The 22965-nt window shown below is 44.0% G+C and overlaps 1 protein-coding gene across 2 annotated transcripts in view; it reads right to left on the reverse strand.

The window, feature by feature from the left end:
- Positions 1-347: 347 nt before the first annotated feature.
- LOC147421662 (uncharacterized) overlaps positions 348-22965 on the reverse strand; it is a 71498-nt gene continuing 48880 nt past the window's right edge. For both annotated transcript variants that reach the window (XM_086503479.1, XM_086503480.1), the window contains exons 2-3: positions 996-1723; positions 348-899 (exon numbers count right to left, since the gene is read on the reverse strand). In XM_086503479.1, the coding sequence (XP_086359605.1) occupies positions 795-899; positions 996-1721 (831 nt within the window). In that variant the 5' untranslated portion in view covers positions 1722-1723 and the 3' untranslated portion in view covers positions 348-794. The remainder of the gene's footprint in view (positions 900-995; positions 1724-22965) is intronic.

A 22965-nucleotide genomic window follows, 5' to 3' on the forward strand; every position in this document is an offset into this window, starting at 1 on the left:
AAATAAAAGGTAATGGAAAAAAGAGTTTGCTTATTTGATTTTTGGAAAGAGCGTGAGAATGAATGCATTTGAGCGAGAGGAGAGGCTGAAATTTTAGCATGAATAAAAGGATTGTTTTTCCCAATGACTCACAAAATGCACTATCACTCGCACATCCAGATTGCTGGTGTGTCATGATGGCACATCACCTGCTACATGAAGAGGAGAAGTAACCAAGCCCTTAAATGTACTCACCCTACTACAATCTGCAATTTAAAACTCAATTAGACTCAATTTTGAGTAGTCCTTAAATCCTAAATTAAAACTCAAATTAGACTCAATTTTGAGTACAATCCTTAATCCTCAACTTAAAACTCGAATCAGATTCAAATTTGAGTACAACCTCGTTCTTGCTTGCCAAAACCCCCACTTTGTGTGTAATGATCAGCATACCACAATCCACATTACAACAGATCTAGCAGTGGCATTACATAAGAATAGCTTGATTTGCATTATACTTTAAAAGGGCTGATACAATTAGAGCACTGCCATCCGATGGGGGTGGAGGACTACCAAAATCCTTCAGGATTGCTTGAAGTCAGTCAGTCAAGATACAATGGCACATAAATAGCTGCAGCTAAAATCCAAAGAGTAGGTCCGAGCTTTCATGGTCTTAGCTTTGTGTTGCAGTGCAAGGGAAACATGTGCAGTAAAGCACATCTTCATTAAAGCTAGTAATACACTTTACAAACTCCTCACATCTCAAAAGCTTTGTATCACCAAAGAATGCAGATGGTTCCTCCTGAGTTTGCAGTTTACACGCCTGAAAAGCAGCTCTGCGCTTTGGCAACAGGAATCCTCCGAAGCTTTGAAGATGAACCCTTCACATGGACAAGCTGGTACATTGCTTGACTAAGGCCCTGCGTCATGCGTAAGATGCCCAAAAAAATGCGGTAAAGAATTTTTTTATAGAAGAAATATATTTTGCATACAGCTACAAGAAAAGGCTTTATTACCTTTCCATTGTAGGAATACCGACACCTAAATTTCTGGAACTGTAGTCGTATACGGTCCCATCCACTCCCAAAAAGCACCAACCCTATGACTGCTGCAGCTAGTGCTATTGAGTAAAAATTGCTTGATCGCCCTGCTTCCGATATCCAAGCTCCCAAATAACTCTTCCATGGTGCATCGTTTCCTCCTCCTCTATCATCAATCACCCCACTAACATCTCCATGCGATTCTTGTATAGCATCCATCGGCATATCATGCAAGACAATCGCATAGTCTCCAATGTAAGGATCAGCATCCTTCTCTCTCACACAATGCTCACCACAACTTTCTCTTGAATCACTCGAACAACTTCTGGAAGAGCTATCATCATCTTCACTAGTAACAATTACACAGCTTCGGATGGGGGTAGAAGGTTCAACCCAATCAAATTCTGGGTTAATGACAGGTGGGGATTCAACATTCTTACCAGCTTCAAGGGATGCAGTACTTGCTATGACAGAATCCCCTATTTCTTGTTGCACTAGAAAGCCTTTTGATGGAGCCGCAAAGTAATCCATATTAAGGAGATCATTGGTGTAGAAACAGGACTCATCTGAGCTTTGTTCATGCTCAGGATTATCTGACAACGAGGAAGACGCCTCTCCTGATAAATTATCGCCCTGGCAAATGACTGGCCTCTGGTATCTCCTTGCATAAAACCTGTTGCTTGGCTCAGAGTCATCTGCCATTTCTTGTATCCAAGTGGACACTGGTTTAGCATATTACGAGCCTTTTCCAGCAGTCACTCAAATAAGAAAACTACCAATACTACTAGCCTATGCATACAGAATTATCGACCAGAATCACACTTTTCCTACAAAAAGCTTTAGACAAATTCTCACATTGGGACTACGACAACATCATGAGCTGCCGCTAGGGAGGGAGCGGTCACTCCCCTGTTCCCAACCACAGCTAGCTAGGCATGCAGTCCCTCTGGAGCAGCAGCTCATGTAGGGAAAAATACCGGGAAATCCTTTTCGCACATGGAAAATTTCATAAGCTTACACACAAATGACTGAAGCATGTAAACTTTAAAGCCTTGCAAAAAAATGCCTGTCAACTACAATTAGCACCGACAAAAAATTGTACAAGCTCAAACATGTTGTTGACATAACAAATGGTTACAAACATGATAAATGGATTCGGCAATGTCATATGAAACTGCAAGAGGCCTAAATCAAAATGCACTGCTTTACAAATCTCATTCAATCAGAAACAACACCTGGCAACCACCACAGACTTGATTGGCGCCAAGGTTTTGGGGCCAGTGCACTCTGGGAGTCTCTCTCTCTCTCTCTGTTCAGTTGTTTGGGGTGCTAAAAGTCTGTTCCAGAGGTGGATAATAGTGGTCCGCTTTTTGGAAAGCATACCCGTCCTTTTAAGAAAAGACAGAGCAAGATGGCACTTCTCAAACTCTACAAAGTACCTGCAGTTTCTCCTCAACGAACTCCACGACATACTCTCCAAGCATCCTCAACAGAACCTCCAATTCTGCACAGCTTTCAACAGTTTCTGAACTACATATTGCCATCTTTGTTGCCTGAGTTTTTTCCTCCTCCGGCACCATTAAGTGCAATGGCTTCCTCTCGACAACCCGCTCAGTCTTTTATTCCGATCAAGGGAGTTCTCAAGAACATGGTGCAACCATCTGATTTCTACCCGGTGCAATCGTCTTTGCCACCACCTCCCCCACCATCACTTGGGTATAAAGGTTGGAGCCCGTATGCCTACCCCTATTATCCACATCTTGGATTTGCACCACATCAGCCCAGGGACTTCAACTGACCCTCCCATTGATGAGTCTCTCATTAAATGTTATGGTCATATGACGGGGCAGCGTTTTGTCATATTGTTTGACCAGGCAGTATGCAGGATGTGATCAGTCCCTCTCTTGTTGAGAGAGCCCGCCTACAGGCTAGTTAGAAATCTCCTCTCGAGGTCTCTGGCTTCACTCTCAGTATGGACTCTCTCATCACAAAAGAGAGGATCTACAATGGAATTTTTCACCTTTCGGGACAGAAAGATAGAAAGAAAGTCTTACAGTTCTTGTAGCAGTTTGTGTCACAAGTTGGTGATGTGGCGTGCCCAATTGGAAGGACTTGCCGAGAGGACAAGGGCTAGAAGACTTGAACCCTGAAGATGTGACAAATGGTGTAATAGAAGGGCACTACGTGCCAATGGAAAAGAATAGACGGAACAAACTTTTAAGCACTTCAATAACAACTGAAAGAAAGAGATGCACGACACGTGAGACATGGAGTGGCGCACTGGCCCAAAACCCTTGCGCCCCTTTCGGTATTTCTTTATATTGCTTCAACTCAGTGCAAGAACAAGGTACAATGTCACGAGACGGGCACCACGTGCCCACAGAAAAGAACAGAATGAATAGACTTTTAGCACTTCAACAACTGAACTGAGAGAGAGAGAGAGCACACACGACACGGAGTGGCGGAATTCCACCCCAGAGAGTACTGACCCAAACCTTGGCGCCCCTTTTGGTATTTCTTTATATTACTTGAACTCAGTACAATGCCTGTACTCGCGACCCTCTGCACATATTTGAAGGCCCTTCGCCTATGAAAAGCAGTCTACATGAAAAGCTTCAAACTCAAAATCATCTGGCCCCAAAAACACTAGCCCCCAAAAGCCGCGAGCACGTTTTGCGGAAATCCATACAACTGCCATGTCAGCATAGCCAATGCAGAATCCGGAAATCCGTACAGTTCTGCCACGTCAACATGTCAGCACAAAATCCAAAAATCCGTACAGATCTGCCATGTCATCAACTTTCCCCGTGTGTGTGTGTGTGTGGGCTTGCTTTATTTTTAATGCCTTTATGGCCACTTGAGCCCCATTGGACGGGGTCCCATAAGTTGGTGGGAACTCTTCTTTAAAAATAGACCACTCGGCAAGACTTTGTAAGTCAGTAAACTTCTTCTGCTACTTCTGCTTCTTTACTTAGGGTTTGGGGATCTGCATGTTGGCTCCGTTATTCAACGGCTTGACACGTCAGCAATTTGTGACATACAACGCCGGTACTCCATCCTTTGCACCTCCACGCAGGAGCGTGCCAGAGAATGAGCCCTTGGCGCATATTTAAAGGCCCATGGCCTCTCAAAAGCAGTTACATGAAAAGCTTCAAGTTCTAAAAGCATATGGCCTAACGAAATCAAGCACAACTAAAAACACGGAAAGGCGTACACTTGCCACGTCAACAATTCAACGTAAAATGCAGAAGTCCGTACAGGCTGCCACGTCATCTGCTAGGCACGCAAGTCTTTTATGTGTATGTTGCTTTATTTTATTTAGCTCTAAGCACTTGGGCGCCATCAAACAGGGTCCCGTAAGTTGGTGGGAACTCTTCTTTATAAATAGGCCACTTGGCAAGACTTTGCAAGTTGGTAAAACTTCTTCTGCTGCTTTCTTAGGGATTAGGCCCCTCGATCGGGATCTGCAGGTTAGCTCCGTTCTTCAGTGGCTTGACACGTCAGCAATTTGTGACAAAAAGCATATGGTCTTCAAAAGCTGCTAGCACATAAAATGTGGAAATCGCCACGTCACTTGGTGTCAATGTAAAACACGGATTGCCGTACAGTGCCATGTGGCATGTCAGCGCGGATTTTGATTTGGGCTCATTTCGGCCTCCGTTTCCACTACGGGCAGTACTGCACAGGCTATTTCGTCATTTTGTGCAGATTTTCTGTCAGTGCCGTTTTTTGCATAACAGGTGCCTTATAGTCTTCTACGGTTTGTGCTATATAGCACAAGTTGTTCCCGCTCCATTTCTCCTATTTTCGGGCAGTTTTCACATCAGGTGCAGCATTTACCATGGCTGACAACAACAACACAGATGTGTTCAAGATGTTTGCTGCTGAGGACAGGTTGGATGGGGACAACTACCCTATGTGGGCTTATATGATGCAACATGTTCTTGTGTCAAAAGGTGTCTGGAACATTGTGCAGGGCATTGATGTACGTCCTGGTTCTAAAGATGTAGGCAATGTTGAGGATGTTGCAGGTCTTGCTGCAAGGATTGCAGCTGTTAGAGTTGTTTTGCCTACGGCAGAACAAGCTCGTTGGGATGTTAAGGATGCGCAGGCTCATGCATTGATTGCGTTGTCTGTGAAGCGCACCATTATTCCTCACATCCGCTCAGCAAAATCTGCAAAACAGGCTTGGGATATTCTAGCAGGTCTTTATGCAAGCCGCAATGAGGCTAAAATTGCTTTGCTGCGTAAAGAGCTAGAGTCGAAGATTATGCATGAGGAAGATGATATGGACACTTTCCTTGCTAGTGTCAAGGATATCAATGAGCAACTCATTTCTGCAGGTGAAGTCATTTCGGACAGTTCCCTTGTGCAGACTGTTCTTGATGCCTTACCAGATTCCTACCAGACTTTTGCTAGTACTTGCAGACGGATGACCCAAGGAAATCCTGAAGTTGTCAAGTTTGATGCATTATGCACATTGCTGTTGCAACAGTCACTTTCTAGAAAAAATAGGACTAGGCAGCGTGCAGTTGAACAGGCTTTTATTGCTTCTCAAAGAAAGGGTGGTAACAGTAATGCAACCACTTCTTATGGTTCTGCTGCGAGTGGCAAAAATTCTGTTCCTAATGCTTCTGCTGGCAGCACTTCGTATGGCAATTCTGGTGATAAGGGCAAAAAGAAGATGCGTTGCCATTATTGTAAAGCCAATGATCACTTGATCAAGTCGTGTCCTAAGTTGAAGGCCAAAGAGGCTAAGAAGAAAGAGGGTGGTTCCACTGCAAATGCTGGATCCACTACAAATGCAGCCATTGTTGAGTCTTCTGTGAAAGGAGATTGTGATGCTGATGTTGATGCAGAATGGGCTTTTAGCGCAGAGTGCACTTACAATCTTGCAGTCCATGATGCATGCTTGTCAGTTGCTGCAGATTCACATGTGTGGTATTTCGATAGTGGTGCTACAAAGCACATTACCTCACATCGTGAATTGTTTACCTCTCTCGAGTCTGTCCCTCATGGGAATTCAGTCACTTGTGCCAACAATGCCTCTTATCCAGTTAAGGGAGTTGGAAAGATTGTGCTCACTGCCGCTAATGGCAGTTCCTTCACACTTGTTGATGCACTTTATGTACCTGGGATCAAGAAGAATCTCTTGTCTGTATCCGCACTTGCTAGACTTGGACTTGTAGTCAAATTTGTGGATGACAGATGTACAGTTCATGATCTCAGTTTTGGTGATGAAATTGTTGCATCTGGGCTTTTGTGCCGTGGGCTGTATAAGCTCACTTTGTATGACAAGTGTGGACAAAATTTTGCAAATGCTGTTGCAGATTCAAGGGCTATTTCAGATGCAAAACTTTGGCATGCACGTTTTGGTCATCTGAATTTTGCCAGTTTGCTGCGTTTGCAGAAATCTGATATGGTTGCTTCTTTGCCGCCTCTTGAAGCACCTATCAAACATGTTTGTGAAGGCTGTATTCTGGGTAAAATGCAGCGTTCTATGTTTCCAAAGGATGGTTCAGTTAGGGCCACATGCAGGTTGCAGCTTGTGCATAGTGATGTTTGTGGGCCCATGCAAACTCCGTCCTTGGGCAATTACCTGTACTTCGTGACTTTCATTGATGATTACTCCAGGCATGCGTGGGTATTTCCGCTTAAAGCAAAGTCCGAAGTTTTTATGTGCTTCAAACAATTTTTGGCTATGGCTGAAAATGTCTCAAAATGTACTATGGGCACCCTCCGTTCCGATCGAGGGGGGGAGTATATGTCTCATGAATTTAATGCATTTCTGGCTAGTCGTGGGATAAAACACCAATGTACAGTGCCTTATACACCTCAGCAAAATGGTGTTGCTGAGAGGAAAAACAGGTCACTAACGGAAATGGCACGATGTATGGTCAAAAGTCAAGCTTTGCCGCATTCTTTTTGGCTTGAGGCCATCATGTGTGCCACTTATGTACTTAACAGGTGTCCTACGAAAGCTTTGCAGTCTATTACTCCATATGAAGCATGGCATGATAGAAAACCTTCTATTGAGCACATGCGTGTTTTTGGCTGTTTGGCATATGCTTTGGTGCCACAAGTGCAGCGCAGAAAATTGGATGATAAGGCTGTCAAATGTATTTTTGTTGGTTATAGTGCTGAAAGCAAAGGTTACAGGTTGTATCATCCGCAAACAAAACGTATTCTGGTTTCACGGGATGTAGTGTTTGTGGAAGATTCTGTTCAGCCCTTGCTGTCATGTACTAGAGACAGTAATGTAAGCTCATAGGACATTTATGACACTTTGTTGCCTCTTTTCAGTGGTGGAAATACGAATGTAAGTTCCAATGAGGCAAATGTACAGCCTATGGGGGTTTCTGAAAATGTTTTAGAACAGCCTATTACTGATGCAGATGTACATGATGTACTTGATGAGGAAAGGGCTGAAAATGAGCAGGCTAGAGGTATGCCAAAATGGCTGGTGCACACTTTGCGTGACACTAAATTGGATGCACCTTTATCTAGTCGTACTCGTTCAGGCTCTCGCCATGCATCTTATGCATCAGATTGTTATGCTTTGGCTGTGTCTAGTTTACATGATGTTGAGGAGCCTCTGTCTTTTGATGAAGCACAGAATTCAGAAAATTGGATTGCTGCCATGAAATCAGAATATGATGCACTTATAGAGAATGACACATGGACTTTTTGTGATTTGCCTCCTGGCAAAAAGGCCATTGGTACGAAGTGGGTTTACAAGTTGAAACGCAAGCCGGATGGTGAGATCGATCGCCATAAGGCTCGACTTGTTGCAAAGGGTTATGCACAACAAAAAGGCATAGATTATGAAGAGACTTTTGCTCCCACTTGTCGTATGACTACTGTGCGTTTTCTATGTGCATTGGCAGCTCATTTTGGTTGGGATGTACATCAATCAGACATTGTTACTGCTTTCTTGAATGGTGACATATTTGAGGAAGTTTATGTAACGCAGCCTCGCGGTTTTGTCATAAAAGGACAAGAGGACAAAGTGTGCAAATGTAAGAAGGCTTTGTATGGGTTGAAGCAATCTCCTCGTGCTTGGTATGAGAAAGCTGACACTCATTTGGTTAAACGAGGCTTTCGTAACAGTCCAACAGAAAGCACATTGTATGTAAAGCGTGAGGATGATGTATTTCTCATTGTGGTTCTTTATGTTGATGATTTGCTGATCACTGGACCAAATGAGAGACATATTGCTGAATTTAAGGCTGATTTGAATGCTACTTTCAAGATGAAAGATTTGGGGCTCTGTTGCATCATTACTTGGGTATACAGTTTAAGCAGTGTGATGGTGGTATTGCCTTGTGTCAGAAAAGTTACATAGAGACATTGCTATGTAAGTTTGGACTTGAGGATTGCAAACCTATTGCCACTCCCATGGAAACAGGTTTGAAGTTGAGTCTACATGATGCTGGCGATCCTGCTGATGTCACTCTTTACCAAACTGCTGTTGGCTGCCTCATTTATGTATGCAACACGAGGCCAGATATTCAGTTTGCAGTCTCACAAGTCAGCAGATTTATGCATAGCCCAGGGTCTAAGCATTGGCAGGCTGTCAAGAGGATTTTCCGCTACCTTAGTGGCACTTTACATCTTGGCTTGTTTTATCCCAAGGGGGGATCATTGCCGCCAGACTTACATGCTTTTTCGGACTAAGATTGGGCTGGTTGTTTTGACACGCGAGTGTCCACAAGTGGTTTTTGTTTCATGCTTGGCAGTTCATGTATATCATGGTTGAGCAAGAAGCAACCTACTGTGGCCACTTCGAGTTGTGAGGCTGAGTACAGGGCAGTCTTCACAGCTACGGTTGAGTGTGTATGGCTCAGACGCCTTATGGCTGACTTGGGTGTTGGTCAGGACACTGCCAACACTATCCACACTGACAGTCAGAGCGCATTGGCAGTTGCGAGGAACCCAGTTTTTCATGCTCGCACAAAGCACATTGAGGTGCATTACCACTATGTCAGGGAGAGGCTCTCAGCAGGAGAGATCAGCTTGGCTTATGTGCCAACACAGGACAACCTTGCAGATCTTTTCACAAAGGCATTGTCTCGTGAGAAGCTTGAAGCTTTCCGCAAAGCTTTGGGCTTACTCCCCTTTGTGGACTGATCCTGTCCTCAGGGCATGGCACTTCCCTTTACTCATGTGCCAGCTCTCGTTCACCGCATCACTCCAGGGGGGATTTGTTACCATATACATGTGGTAGTGATGTGTGTGAACACACTAGGACCGCCGGGGCATTTTTTCCCTCTTTAGGAGGTTTTTTCCCCCGTGCATTGTATATACGCCCATCACTCTAGGGCTATCTATTTTTTCATTGCACACTAAGTAACACACTCTCTATTGTGTGCCTTGAGCTTCCTTCGTCTTCTCCAAGCTGTGTGTGTTTCTCTGCAACCCTAATTCCAACAAACGGGTCTCTCACATCGGGAATCTAGGTCGGTCGGTCGGTCAATCTGGGACTGGTCGGGCCAGTTAGGACTGAATTTTGATGAGTATGAAAGCCTCTGTGCGAGGGAAAACCTATTTGCCCTACCTACTTTCCAACAAAAGTCGCTTGTATTAATAAGTGAAAAATGTCAAAAATAGGAAAAATAGGTTAAATGCACTGGAAAATTTCCCTGAAAGATTCTAATGGATTCTGATGGGAATGCTTATGATCATGCTGTGTGCAACCAGAGGATATGCATCTACACTAAGTGCCTGGGCATGCACGGTCTGCGAACAGACTCACAAAAGTGCCAGAACACTTGCTAATCTAGACTGATTGGACTGACGGAACCCTTGTCGTGCTGTAGCTTGTCCACGGACACATAGGGTTGGATGTGTCACATGACACTCTTTTTTCTATTTTGGTAAAAATCAGGGCTGTATATTACTAAGTACAATATAATCCCCAGCGGATGCCAAAATAGCCTATCACGTGGGGTGTACAAGCTGAATGTAAGGGTGAGAGCCACTATAGTGACAACTCGACTAGAACAATCTCATGGTGGTCTGTATGATGAGTGGAGGAGAAACCACTGAGGAGGTGCATAATGCCATGTAATCTGTCCACCTATAAGTGTGAAGAAGAGTGAAGATCGAGCCCAACGCCAAAGGAAGTCAAATCGACGAGCCTCGGCTGCTCTAGATGTACCTGAGGAAGAATCCTACTGCCAAATGAGGGTGTGAATGATGTCCAGCCAAATGGCATCACGTGACTCTCTCTCTCTCTCTCTCTCTCTCTCTCTCTCTCTCTCTCTCTCTCACAATGGCAGTGTCACCAATGTGAAACGGCTACGGCCGAACAGGTTTCTCGTATCAAGAGTCTATGTCGGTCAATTTGGGACTGGTCGAGCCCGTTAGCACTCAATTCTGATGAGTATGGAAGCCTGTGTGCGCCAAATGAAATCTGGGCCACTCGGAAAGTCACAACTTTTTAAGTGAGTGGGAACTAGAGAATTAACTCAAAGGGGCAAACTCGACACTTGGCAGAAGGAGAGCAACATGCACGACACCTCAGCAAGAGGAGGCGCCCAAATGAGGTTGGGGGCTGATTTGAACTTCATAAGTGACCTACAATGTGTGTGTGAGTAGTGCGAGCAAGTCGACAGCTTTAATGGAAAGCTTGCCTTCTCCTCTGTCTCATGTAGCACGTTGATTTGCTCTCGTGCATCTCTCTCTCCTCTTTGGCACATATGGTAATGCCCCCCTAGTTGGGCTACTCAGATGAATATGTACAATTCTGAGGGTTTATGCGCGTTTGCCAAGGCAAGAGCCTTCTGAAGAGGAATCAGATTAGCTAATTGCTAATCCCCCACACGTACGCACAATATCATCACAGAAGATTGCCAGTTTGGAGAGTTTTCTCGCGTAAAAACTCGTCCAATTCACAGGGGAACTGTCCCATTGCGTGCGGAAGCCCTTGGGACACCCGTAGACGTGTTCGCTCCGCTAAAAACGATCTGAAACAGAGAATTACAGCCTGCTGTGTTTTTCTGCAGGTTTAGGGTTTCGCACCTAAACTGCAAGGGAACACCAAGGGAGCTCTGTGAGAGCCTTGGGATGCGTGTACAGGGTTTTGGGCACCCGAAAGCAGAAAAACAGAGAATTACAGCACGCTGAAATTCTGTTACAGCTCACCGGAAAGCCTCTAAATTGCGCGGGAATCCGTCCTAGACAGGTGTTTTTGACCTACACGGGTTCTCGTGCCATTATGCTGCCGAAATCAGGTAGAAGCCTGCGTTTTCAGCCCTCGCCACGTTTGGACAGCTTTGTGAGAGTTTGGCCTAAGTGTACGGGTTAATTGAATGAAGAAATACCGAAAAGGGCGCCAATTTTGGGGCCTATAGGGTGTCGGTCTCATGTGCGCAGTGACAATCTAGTCCTTGGATACAACTATGTTCTCTTTTCTTCACAGTGCTTTGTGTAAACTTAACAGGTAATTGAAATGATACCGCCCTCTACGTTGTACAGGCCGGTTATATGGTTCCATCGATGGGATAGTCACTTTTTCTTCAAAAAGTGTAGCGTGGATTGTTGTGGGTGAAAGCAACGCAGAGCTTGTCGTTATGGCAGAGAAGAGAGACCAAGTACCTGAAGAGGGATCTTTCTCACATGGCGCAGAGAAAGTTCAACTCTTCAAGAAGAGGACAGGTTGTTTAGAGCTCAACTGCGTTGCTGCATGGACACGTTCCAGTAGTTGGCTAGCAACACAAGGATGCAGGAGTTCTTACACGCTCCTACACGGAATTTCAGGCTCTGATACAGGGTTTTTAGCCTCCTACACAAGGCATGACTGAGCAATTGCAGGAAAAGCACATTTCCAATGCGCAGAGGCCTCATGATGCTCGAGGGAAAGCCCATGTGGTTGAGCAACCAGCGGTATCCAATGATCCAAAGCAATTTGTTTTAGCTGGACAAGAACCGATTGTGAATGGTCAAGGGAGTAATGAACAGGCTATGCGTCAGACCCTTCCATTACCTATTACTTATCATGGTTATTTTGGAGGTAGTTTAGTGTTTCAAGCTATGGAAGGACCTTCCACAGGTTATATGCCAGGGAATGTGTTCGGGACAATGCAAACAGGCATGGGTAACCCAATGTACACAAACATGGGTGTCCAACCAGGTTTTCAGGGTGCCTATGGTCAATTTAGAGTGCTTGGAACACAATTTGGTATGGCTGGTTTTTCGCAGTCATACGCCCAAAATGCAAATATGACAGGTAAAACAGGTGATGCGAGTGTTGGAATGGACAATTGTGGAGCACCACTTCTACGGGCACCTGTTTATGATAATGTGGCTCCTTTGAGTCAGCCTAAGGATTACAAGGAAGGTGGTAGGGAGTGAAGTTTGAAACTTTCCGAGGAACTGAGGATCAACTGAAGGCTTTGACCTTCATACAGCAGTTCGATGCAGCTTATGCTGGAGGGAACTTCACAGAATCTTTGAAGATACACAAGGCTGCCACTTTCTTGATAGGGAATGTGCTTCAATGGTGGCCCGCATTGTTCAACCAAGATCAAGCCCCAACAACGTGGGTCCAATTCAAGCAGCTTTTTGCGCCTGCCTGTCTGACAAACACTTTTGAAGTGGATGTGATGACAGAATGGCACGAGTTGAATGCTAAACAACGTGCGAATCTGGAAGAGTACGACAAACAGTTTTGGGCCGCATTGTTGCCAGTCACCTCTTACAGATTTGTGCCATTGTCAAAACAGATTGAGAAGTACTATTGCGGATTGCCGAAGAAAATCAAGGACTACTGCACAAAGACTATTGTCATGAATATGTTCCAATTGGTTGAGAATGCAAGAGTGGCCAATAATCTGTCGAAGGGAGATTCCAATGGATTTAATAGCCACAAGGGCAAACAGTTTTCAGCAAAGAGCAATGTTGCAACAAAGCCTTTTGTGCCTCCCACAAAGAAGCCCTCCACTGAAGAAGCTGACAGTCCAAGAAGCAGTCTAAATCTTCTTCAAGACGAGGACAAGGACAAAAAGGCATTTTTATAGCAAAACTTTTGAAGAAAGGAAAGCTCTTAGAGAGACCAAGAAATGCTACATTTGTGAAGAGGAAGGACATTTTGCAAATGAATGCCCACAAAAGAAGTCACAGGATAAGGATGACAAGTCAGACCATAAAGGGAAGAAGCCAAAGCCGGGTGCAGGACTTGTCCAAGAGTTGGTTGGTGACCAGCCAAACATAGATGCCACAGAACTGTGCAGAGCGTGGGGCAAAGTTAGAGACCAGACAGTGCTGGTTTTCTTTGATCCAGGAGCCCGTGCAAATTTTATATCACCAGAATTGGCATCAAAGTTAGGCATTCGTGCACAGGAGATGGGTATGACAGGTGAAGCAAGTTTGGCATGCCCAGGTCATTCAGAGCCTGTTACTCCCATTTTGGGGAAGCTTCGTCTGCACATTTAGAGCTATCTGGATGCGGAAGAATTTCATATTATGCCACTTGAGGGTTGTGATGTGTTATTGGGTATCCCATGGTGTTACAGGTTGCATGCTATGGTGGATACTTACAACAAAAAGATTACCCTTGTACATAGAGGAAAGGCTCATGTCCTTGATGCAACGCTTAAAGGCGAGTCTGTTCCAGTTGTTTCTGCTTATGCTATTTCATCTGTAATAAAGAATCATCTTTCTGCGTACTTGATCTTTGCAAAAGAATTACTTGAAGTTGTATCTAATTTGTCTACCTTAGATAAAGACATGTCAACTTTTTTGAGTGGTTTCAGTGATTGTTTTTTGGACTCTTTGCCAGGGGAGTTACCTCTTGAGAGACCTGAGGATTGTACCGGAGATCTTGTGCCAGGTTCTAGTCCACCGAATAGACTACCGTACAGGGTTAGTGCAGCCCAGCAGAAAGAGATTATGAGTAAGGTCAACGAGCTTTTAGAGAAGGGGCTGATTCAGCCGAGTTCATCCCCTTTTTGTTCGCTTGTACTCCTAGTGCAGAAGAAGGATGGTTCATGGCGCATGTGCACTGACTATCGCGCCTTGAATAAAAATACCATCAAGAACAGGTTCCCCATACCGAGGATAGATGAAATTCTTGATCGGCTTGAGGAAGTGTCATTCTTTACAAGGATAGACCTAAAGAGTGGGTACCATCAGATACGCATTAAGCCAGAAGATGTCCATAACACTACGTTCAGGACAACATTTGGTCTCTATGAGTTTCTCGTCATGCCATTTGGTCTCACAAATGCTCCTGCCACGTTTAATAGAATGATGGACAGAATTTTTAGACCACATAGAAACTTCATGGGTACCTTCTTTGATGACATGATTGTCTACTCAAAATCTAAAGAGGAGCATAGGGATCACTTGACCGCAGTTTTCAATGAGCTACGAAAGAACACGCTACTCATTAATGCAAAAAAGAGTGAATTCTTTCTGGAAGAGATTCACTTCCTTCGGCACATTGTTTCAAAGGATGGGGTACGCATGGATCCCTCCAAAGTGGAAGCAATTAGGTCATGGCCAGACTTGAAGTCTGTACATGACATTCGAAGCTTTCTACTCCATGCACTGCAAGGGAAAGGAGTTGCTTTCAAGTGGATAGCCAAGGAAATTTTAGCCTTCAAACACTTGAAAGAAAAGTTGACTTCAGATCCGGTAATCATTTTGCCAGATTTTTTGAAACCTTTTGTGGTTTAGTGTGATGCATGTGGCCATAGTCTTGGTGTTGTTCTAATGCAGAATGGCCAAGTAGTCACATATGAGAGCAGAATTCTTTTGAAGGTCGAAAGGAGCTTGCAAGTTTATGAGAAAGAATTGTTGGCAGTTGATGCTCTCACTAGTTGGAAACACTATTTGCTAGAGGTTGATTTTGTTGTCCAAACAGATCATCAAACCTTGCGATATTTTCTCACACAAACGAAGTTGTCTGAGAAACACATGCGATTCAGATTGCGCATGTGCAAGGGAAAAAGAACGTGGTGGCTGATGCATTGTCACGAAAGTCCCAAATTTCAGCAATGTCAATTCCATACCATTGTGAACTTGACGAAATAAAGACACAATATGCTTAAGATTTAGATTTTGCAAGGATCTATGATCAGCTTGTTGATGGGCAACATCATGACTACTATATGCTTAAGAATGACTTTCTCATGATGCATGGAAAGTTATGCCTCACTAAACAGTTACGGCCAAAGGTTTTGATGGAAAGTCATTCTCCACCTTATATTGGGCATCATGGAATTGATGCAACAGTAAAAGGAGTTGAGGCATTCTTCTATTGGCCAGCTTTGCGTCAAGATGTTGACACATTTGTAAGATCATGCTTAGTTTGCCAAAAAGTCAAATTTAACAGGCAAAAGCAATCGGGATTGTTGCAGCCATTGCCGATCCCTGATAGCCCATGGGAAAGCATAGCGATGGACTTTATCTTTGATCTTCCAAGAAGACGAACATGCAATGATGGGATTTGGACTATTATTTGTAGGTTCAGTAAGCAGGCCCATTTCATTTCTATTAGGAAGAAGATAAAGCCAGAACACATGGTCAAGATATTCATGAGCAATATCTTTAAGTATCACGGGATGCCTCAGTCAATTGTCAGTGACAGGGATCCACATATGACGAGTCTTTTCTGAAAGGCATTGTTTGAGAACATGGGCACTGCGCTAAAGTTCTCTTCTTCGTTTCATCCACAAATTGATGGACAGTCACAAGAGGCAAATTCTATTGTCTTGGATCTGCTCAACTGTTATGTGTCAGAGCACAAGGCAACTTGGGAACACCATCTCCCATTGGTTGAATATGCTTACAATAACACTGTGCATACGTCAACAGGTAAGGCACCATTTGAAATAGTGAAAGGAGGGAAGAAAGTCCCGCCCATTTTGCAGACCAAGGACAAGATATTCGAGGCAGACAAGTATGTGCAAGATATGGATGAAACATACAGGAAGATAAAGATTGCCCTTGAGAAGACTCAAGCTAAGCAAAGAAAGTTGTTGATCGTCACCGTCGTGAACTTGTATTTTCACTTGGTGATTGGGTGTTTTCACGCTTTGAAAAGGCCAGGTTAAGGAAAAGGAAAGGCAAGGAACGTTTGTTTCCTAAGCTCAGTATACGATATTATGGGCCTTTTTAGATTTCAAAAAGATCAACGATGTAGCTTACAAGTTGAAGCTACCAAAAGGCTGGAAAATACATAATGCTTTTCATGTCAGCCTTTTAAGACCCTTCGTTGGTGATGTGCCAGAGAATATGCTTGATGAGGAACAGCTTGAAGTGGAAGAATTGGATGAGGTTCTTCTTCCTGAAGAGATATTGGCACATAAAGAAAGGAAGGTTAAAGGAAGGTTAAAGGAAAGGTTGCAAGACGCTACCTAGTGAAGTTTAAAAACTATCCATCTTCGGATGCCAAACAGATGGAAGAGTCTGAATGGGTTGATTCGCCTCAGCTGTTGCAATTATATCTTGAAGCCTTTCAGATGGAACCCACGGTGACTTGATGTAGCCCTTTGGAGCAGGGTAAGAGCGTGGTCCGTGATGCTTAAGAGAGTAGTTAAGCAATTGTATCTACTCTTTTCATACAAAATTTAGCTAGAGAAGTTTGTGCTTGAGAGTACACTAGAAGACTTCTATGCTTAATGTATGCGTAGTAGCCAAGTTGGTTAATCGTCCAACGCTACATTTTTGGAAGCATGCATATCTTGGATTCCCATCACAGAATATATGTGATATCAGGAGATATCCAATATTTCAAAGGTGGGGTGGGCAGCTTGTACGGATTTCCACAATTTGCGCTGACGTGCTGACGTGGTAGGTGTACGGATTTAAGTGATTTACGTTGGGCAACTTTGGGTGCCAGCTTTTGAGACCAGATGCTTTTGAGTTTGAATCTTTTCATGTAACTGCTTTTCATAAGCCAAGGGCCTTTAAATATGTGCAGAGGGCTCAATCTCTGGCATGCTTCTGGGTGAAGGTGCATTGTACTTAGTGATACAGACTTGGACACCCCAAGTCGAAAATCGGGCACGACATACAAGAGAATAACTTAAAATACATCACAATTTTATCACACTTTTAAGACAGAGTCGACACATAATGCTCGAGCAAAGTTACAACTCCCACGGGCCCTCTCTGCACTCATTTCGTCTTTCAATCATTTAGTTCGTTCAATCCTGCACTCAAAACACAACCATGTGAGTACGTACTCAAAAATCAGATTTATTTCTAGGAATTCCACTTCATCAATCACACACTGAGTTCATACTGAACAAAGTGTTTCAATCATTCAATCTAGTCATCTTATCGCTATGTAGCCATCTCATCCCTCCTCGGGAACTCTTGATGCGCTCACCACAATATCATTCAATCATTCATCATCATTCAAAATTCATGATTCTCATCATGGTCAAATTCAGTCTGGAGTTGTCATTGCTCCCAATTGCATTCGTATGCAAATTCGTCAGAATCTCATTCTCGATTTTATATGTTATCTGTTCACAAATAGCCAGATCTTCCAAACACAGTAATTTCATGAATCAAAGTCATCTTCGGAAATTTCTATTTCAAAATTATCCATTCATAAATTCATAAAACAGAATGTTGTCAACACATCAATATCTCTTTCAATTTTCTTATCCAGTATCTGTTCTCGAGCGAGTATCTCCTCGCCAAGTTCTATTTTAGTATGTCGATCGTTCTCATTCTTGTGCCTTTTTGGGGCACCGTGCACATATATGTCCTTGTTTCTCATAGTCAAAACACTTCCCTATTTTGAGGTATTTTGTTCCTCTGTCAGTCGGGGACGTGCATCCTTCTTTCCTCTTCTTCTATCATCATTTGTCGAAAGTTGGTCTGTTGGTAAGTCAAGTTACCTAAATGCACAGCAAACCCTTGCTTAGTATGTCCCATCAACTGCTGTATGGACTCAAATTTCTGTAACAAGCAGTAATCTCGTATCTCTTTCGGCAGTCCACAGCAAAATTGCTCGATCTGTTTCTTAAAACTGATCTTTTTAAAGGATGGAGGAGGTAGAAAAACATCCCAAAATCTCTCGCAACAAGTGTCCAGAGTAACTGCCTTCACCAAACTAAGATGATTCCACGCAGTAATCACGTCACGTTCGTACTCTTGAGTGAGCCGCGAAGAAATAAAAAGTTTCTTGAACTTAAGCCACTTAGTCGGTGCTTCTTTTTGTAACAGAAGAGTGGCCACCATGTCTGTGCATTTCCTTTCAAATAAGATGTTGCCCTTCTAATCTTGGAGTGCTCTGAGTAGCACCATCCAGAAAAAGCTATGTCAAATTGTTGAATAAAAGCGAGGGCCTTGTGCGCATCTCGAAAACCTGAAAAAGTATCAATTTTATTTATTGTCCGCCCTCCTTGAATTCTTTGGTCTTCTCGGTCTTATCTTCGAGAAAGTCATATTGATTGGCTCTATAAAAATGCTTACAACTCATGGCCCAGACCAAGATGGTTATTTGAGGAGGGAGTGTTCATCAACAACTTTATGTTTCTATGTCTTATAATATGCATATATGAGCATTTGTGTTGCATTGTGATGTGCCAACCACTAAATACTCCTTATTGGATGAGATTTTTCTCAGAAACCAACGACCCGGGATATCAAGAGCTGCAATCTGGAATGAGACTCCTTATTGGATGAGATTTTTATGGGAAGCCAACGACCCATGATATCAAGAGCTCCAATTTGGAATGAGAAAACTGATTGTCCCTCAGAATGACCCTCAGAAATTTTTTAGCTAACTTGAGTTGTTTGGCAGATATGCTGTAATCGCGGACGCTTACTTTCTTTCAAGAAGGGGCGATGTCACAAACTGTTGACGTGTAAAGCCACTGAAGAACGGAGCCAACTTGCAGATCCGGTCGAGGAGCCTAAACCCTAGAAGCAGCAGAAGCAAAAGTAGCAGAAGAAGACGAAGCAACACAAGAAGTTTTACCAACTTGCAAAGTCTCGTCGAGTGGCCTATTTTAAAGAAGAAGTCTTACCAACTTATGCGACCCCGTCCGATGGGGCCAGGGGACCTAAAGAGATTAAAACAGAGCGAGCCACACTATCTTGCGTAGAAGATGATGACATGGCAACTATACGGACGCTTGTGACTTTCGTTGGCATTGCCACGTGGCAGCCTGTACGGATTTCCGCAATTTGCGATGACATGCTGACGTGGCCAGTGTACGGATTTTCGTGATTTACGCTGGGCATCTTTGGGCGCTAGCTCTTGGGACTAGATGCTTTTGAGTTTGAATCTTTTCATGTATCTGCTTTTCATAGGCCAAGGGCCTTTAAATATGTGCAGAGGGCTCAATCTCTGGCACGCTTTCGGGTGAAGGTGCAGAGCACGAGTACCAGCATTGTACGGAGTTCAAGCAATATAAAGAAATACCGAAAGGGGCGCCAAGGTTTGGGGCCAGTACTCTCTCGAGGTGGAACTCCGCCACTCCCCGTCTCGTGTCATGCACCTCTTTCAGTTCAGTTGTTATTCAATCTGTTCTTTTCCGTTGGCACGTGGTGCCTGTCCCATGACAATCTCCCAGTGCCTTGTTCCATATTAACAAGATCTTGGGCTCTTTATGGCTTATACCCCTTAAGACTGCAGCACGCCCGATGCGCGATGGACTAAGGGCGGGAGTGGCTAGTAGCTTCACGGTAGGGACACAAAGACTCTTTCATTAAAAAAGTCTGAGGCAGGGACACAAAGACTCTTTCATAAAAAAAATTGACTGCTTTCTCTGCTCTTGAAGGACTGGTATGCTTTCTAAAAAAGCACACGCCTGACTCTTTGATACCACTGTACTTCCGGCGAGCGATCAGACGGAAACACAGAGATAAACTGCAAACTACACACTTGGTGAAACCGGCCCGTAGGGCGGTAGGCATTGGCTTTCACCCGAAATTCTTTACTTTAGACACACACACAGAGCACTTTGCAAAGGAGACCTGTAACGGGAATTAACACTTAATCACACACACGGCTCGGAAGCTAGGATGCTTCGAGCAGACGCCGACAACTTGTAGGCCCCAAAATTGGTGCCCCTTTCGGTATTTCTTTATTCTTTAGGAGGGTAAAGTACAAAGAAGAGTCCTGGGAATCCTTTGACTGTATCCCACTAGATACCGCCTGTTTTGGCCAAATTTCGGCAACATAACAGCCCCTAAACTTGCGCGAAACCAATTCCTTTGCTGGAACTCGCTTCTACTAGAGTATACCCTTTGATTCCTGCCCAACAACAGTAAATTCAGCATGTTGTATTTACTGGTTTTTGCCCTGTTTTCAGCCCCAAACAGTCCCCTAACTGTCCTCTGCCAGTGGGGCACGATTCCCAGAGGTTCTGGCGTCCGTATGGCTGAAAAACAGTAAAATTACAGCACATACACAACAGCGCTGATTTTGCACCTGTATGGTGAGGTTATGACCCTCACCAGTGCCTGCTTTGGAGTAGTAGCTAGCTACCACTGTTCCTGCTCAAGGAGGCTCTTGATTAAGCACAAAAGCATGAACCCACATAGTTGTACATCAGTCAAATGAGGAGCCCTCTTGTGGGGCATCACATAACTGCACGTAGGGGAGAGAGAGAGCAGTGTGTAGTGTGCAGGGCATCACTCCTAGCACCACACTGTACATCAGAGGGAAAGGAAGCACTCCATAGCTCTTAACCTGTGACAAAAGCTGAAATGAGGCCTCTCCCAGCTTAAAAATCAGCGCCCATTTTTCTGCAAGGGGAAAGTTCATGAAAAATCGACACTCGGCGCATTTACAAGCATTTGCCCGTTTCGGGTTCGCCGCTTAAAAATATCCTGACCCGTTGCCCAGTTGACTTCGCGGCAGAGTTGTAAAATGTTCCCCTAGTCATACCGGAGGTAATGACGCGAACACATTTCACGGCCCAAAATAGCAGTTCCCTAAATTTTAGGAGATGCTTCCGTTGGGCTCCCACTGGTCGTCTGACCATCTATCCTCATTGGGACCGCATCCAAAAGTGCAATGTGGCCCAACTGTCGGATACTTTTTGTTGGTAGTCCCACCTTGACTTTACGCCTTAATTGAGTTCACTTCCTAGTATCCACCAACTTGCTAAGTGCGACCGGGGGATCTATATGATCTTGCTCTGAGCCTAGATATCCTCTTACCATACGAATTCCAGTGCTGACCACTACCCATCTGTGACGGGTGAAACTACCGTTCACATTGGCCATGCAATGTCCGACCGTTTGCTACTTCAAGAAGAGGGTCTCAAAAATAAAACAAAACCCCTTGGAAAGAAACCAACAACTAAAGTTAGCAGTTGCCACGTCCTCGTGACATAGTTAACAGTTGCCACGTCCCCGTGACATACCCCCCTCTTGAAATCGCAAACGTCCTCGATTGCATACCATAAATACATGCCACTGATGATCTTGTGCTATCAACACTCTTTTATCATCGCATGTATCCGCAAGAAAGGTCATAACATATAGATACAAATGACTTAATGAGGCCTTCATACTTTTGTCATTTCCATCTATTACACTCAATTCATATGTACATTTGATGTACTAGATCTATCATTACACCTCCTTTGCACACGTTGGGTTGGGGCAAAAGTAAGGCTGTAACCCAAAGGCTTCAAGGTAAAGCTGCAATACATTTGGTGACTCTGACAGTTCATGCTCTTCCATCCACTTTGCATCCATAGGCGGATAGTTCTTGAACTTCACCAAATAGCGTCTTGCAACTTGTCCTTTAATTTTTCTGTCCTTATGTGCCAAAACTTGCTCAGGTACCAGGATCTCATCAAGTTCCTCAACTTCTGGCTGATCCTCATCTGGCATATCTTCTGGCACATCACCCACAAAGGGTCTTAGAAGACTCACGTGAAACGCATTATGAATCTTCCAGGCATCAGGCAATTTCAGCCTGCAAGCCACATCGCTGATCTTGTCAAGCACTTGAAAAGGCCCATAGTAACGCATGCTGAGCTTAGGAAACAGCCGTTCCTTGCCCTTCATCTTCTTTAACCTTGCCTTTTCGAACCTTAACAAAACCCAATCACCAGGTGATAGTAGCAATTCAAGACGGTGACGATCAGCAGCCTTTTTCTGCTTTGCCTGAGTCTTCTCCAAGGCAACTTTAATCTTCTTATACATCTCATCCATGTTCTCAACATATCGATCTGCCTCAAAGATCTTGTCCTTTGTATGCAAAATGGGAGTAACCTTTTTGCCGCCTTCAACAATCTCAAAAGGTGCTTTGCCAGTAGACGAATGCACCGTATTATTGTACGCATACTCAAGCATAGGCAAATACTGTTCCCACTTCCCCTTATTATCTGACACATAACATTTCAGTTGATCTAAGACAATAGAATTAGCCTCTTCTAACTGTCCATCAGTTTGTGGATGAAACGAAGACGAGAATTTGAGCGTAGTGCCCATGTTCTCAAACAATCCTCTCCAGAACAAACTGGTCATGCAAGGATCACCATCACTGATAATCGATTGTGGCATACCATGGTACTTAAACACATTGTACATGAACAAGCGTGCCATCTGATCAGATTTTATCTTCTTCCTGACAGGGATAAAATGGGCCTGCTTGTTGAACCTGCAGATAATAGTCCATATGCCATCATTCCCTGTTGGCGTCCTTGGAAGATCAAAGATAAAGTCCATAGCAATGCTTTCCCATGGCTTATCCTGAATCCGCAATGGTTGTAACAACCCTGGTGCCTTTTGCCTGTCAAACTTGACCTTTTGGCAAACTATGCATGCTCGCACAAAGGCATCCACATCTCTCCTCAAGGTAGGCCAATAGAAGAATGTCTCTACCGCTTTACCTGTTGAATCAATGCCACGATGCCTTGCATACAGTGGGACATGACTCTCTTCCATGACCTTATGTCGCAGTGGCCTAGTGACACAAAGTCTGCCATGCATCATCATAAAACCATCTCTGAGGAGG

The sequence above is a fragment of the Adiantum capillus-veneris genome, chromosome 27 (genome assembly GCF_014529385.1).
Source record: "Adiantum capillus-veneris isolate H3 chromosome 27, ASM1452938v2, whole genome shotgun sequence".
NCBI classification, from domain to species: domain Eukaryota; kingdom Viridiplantae; phylum Streptophyta; class Polypodiopsida; order Polypodiales; family Pteridaceae; genus Adiantum; species Adiantum capillus-veneris.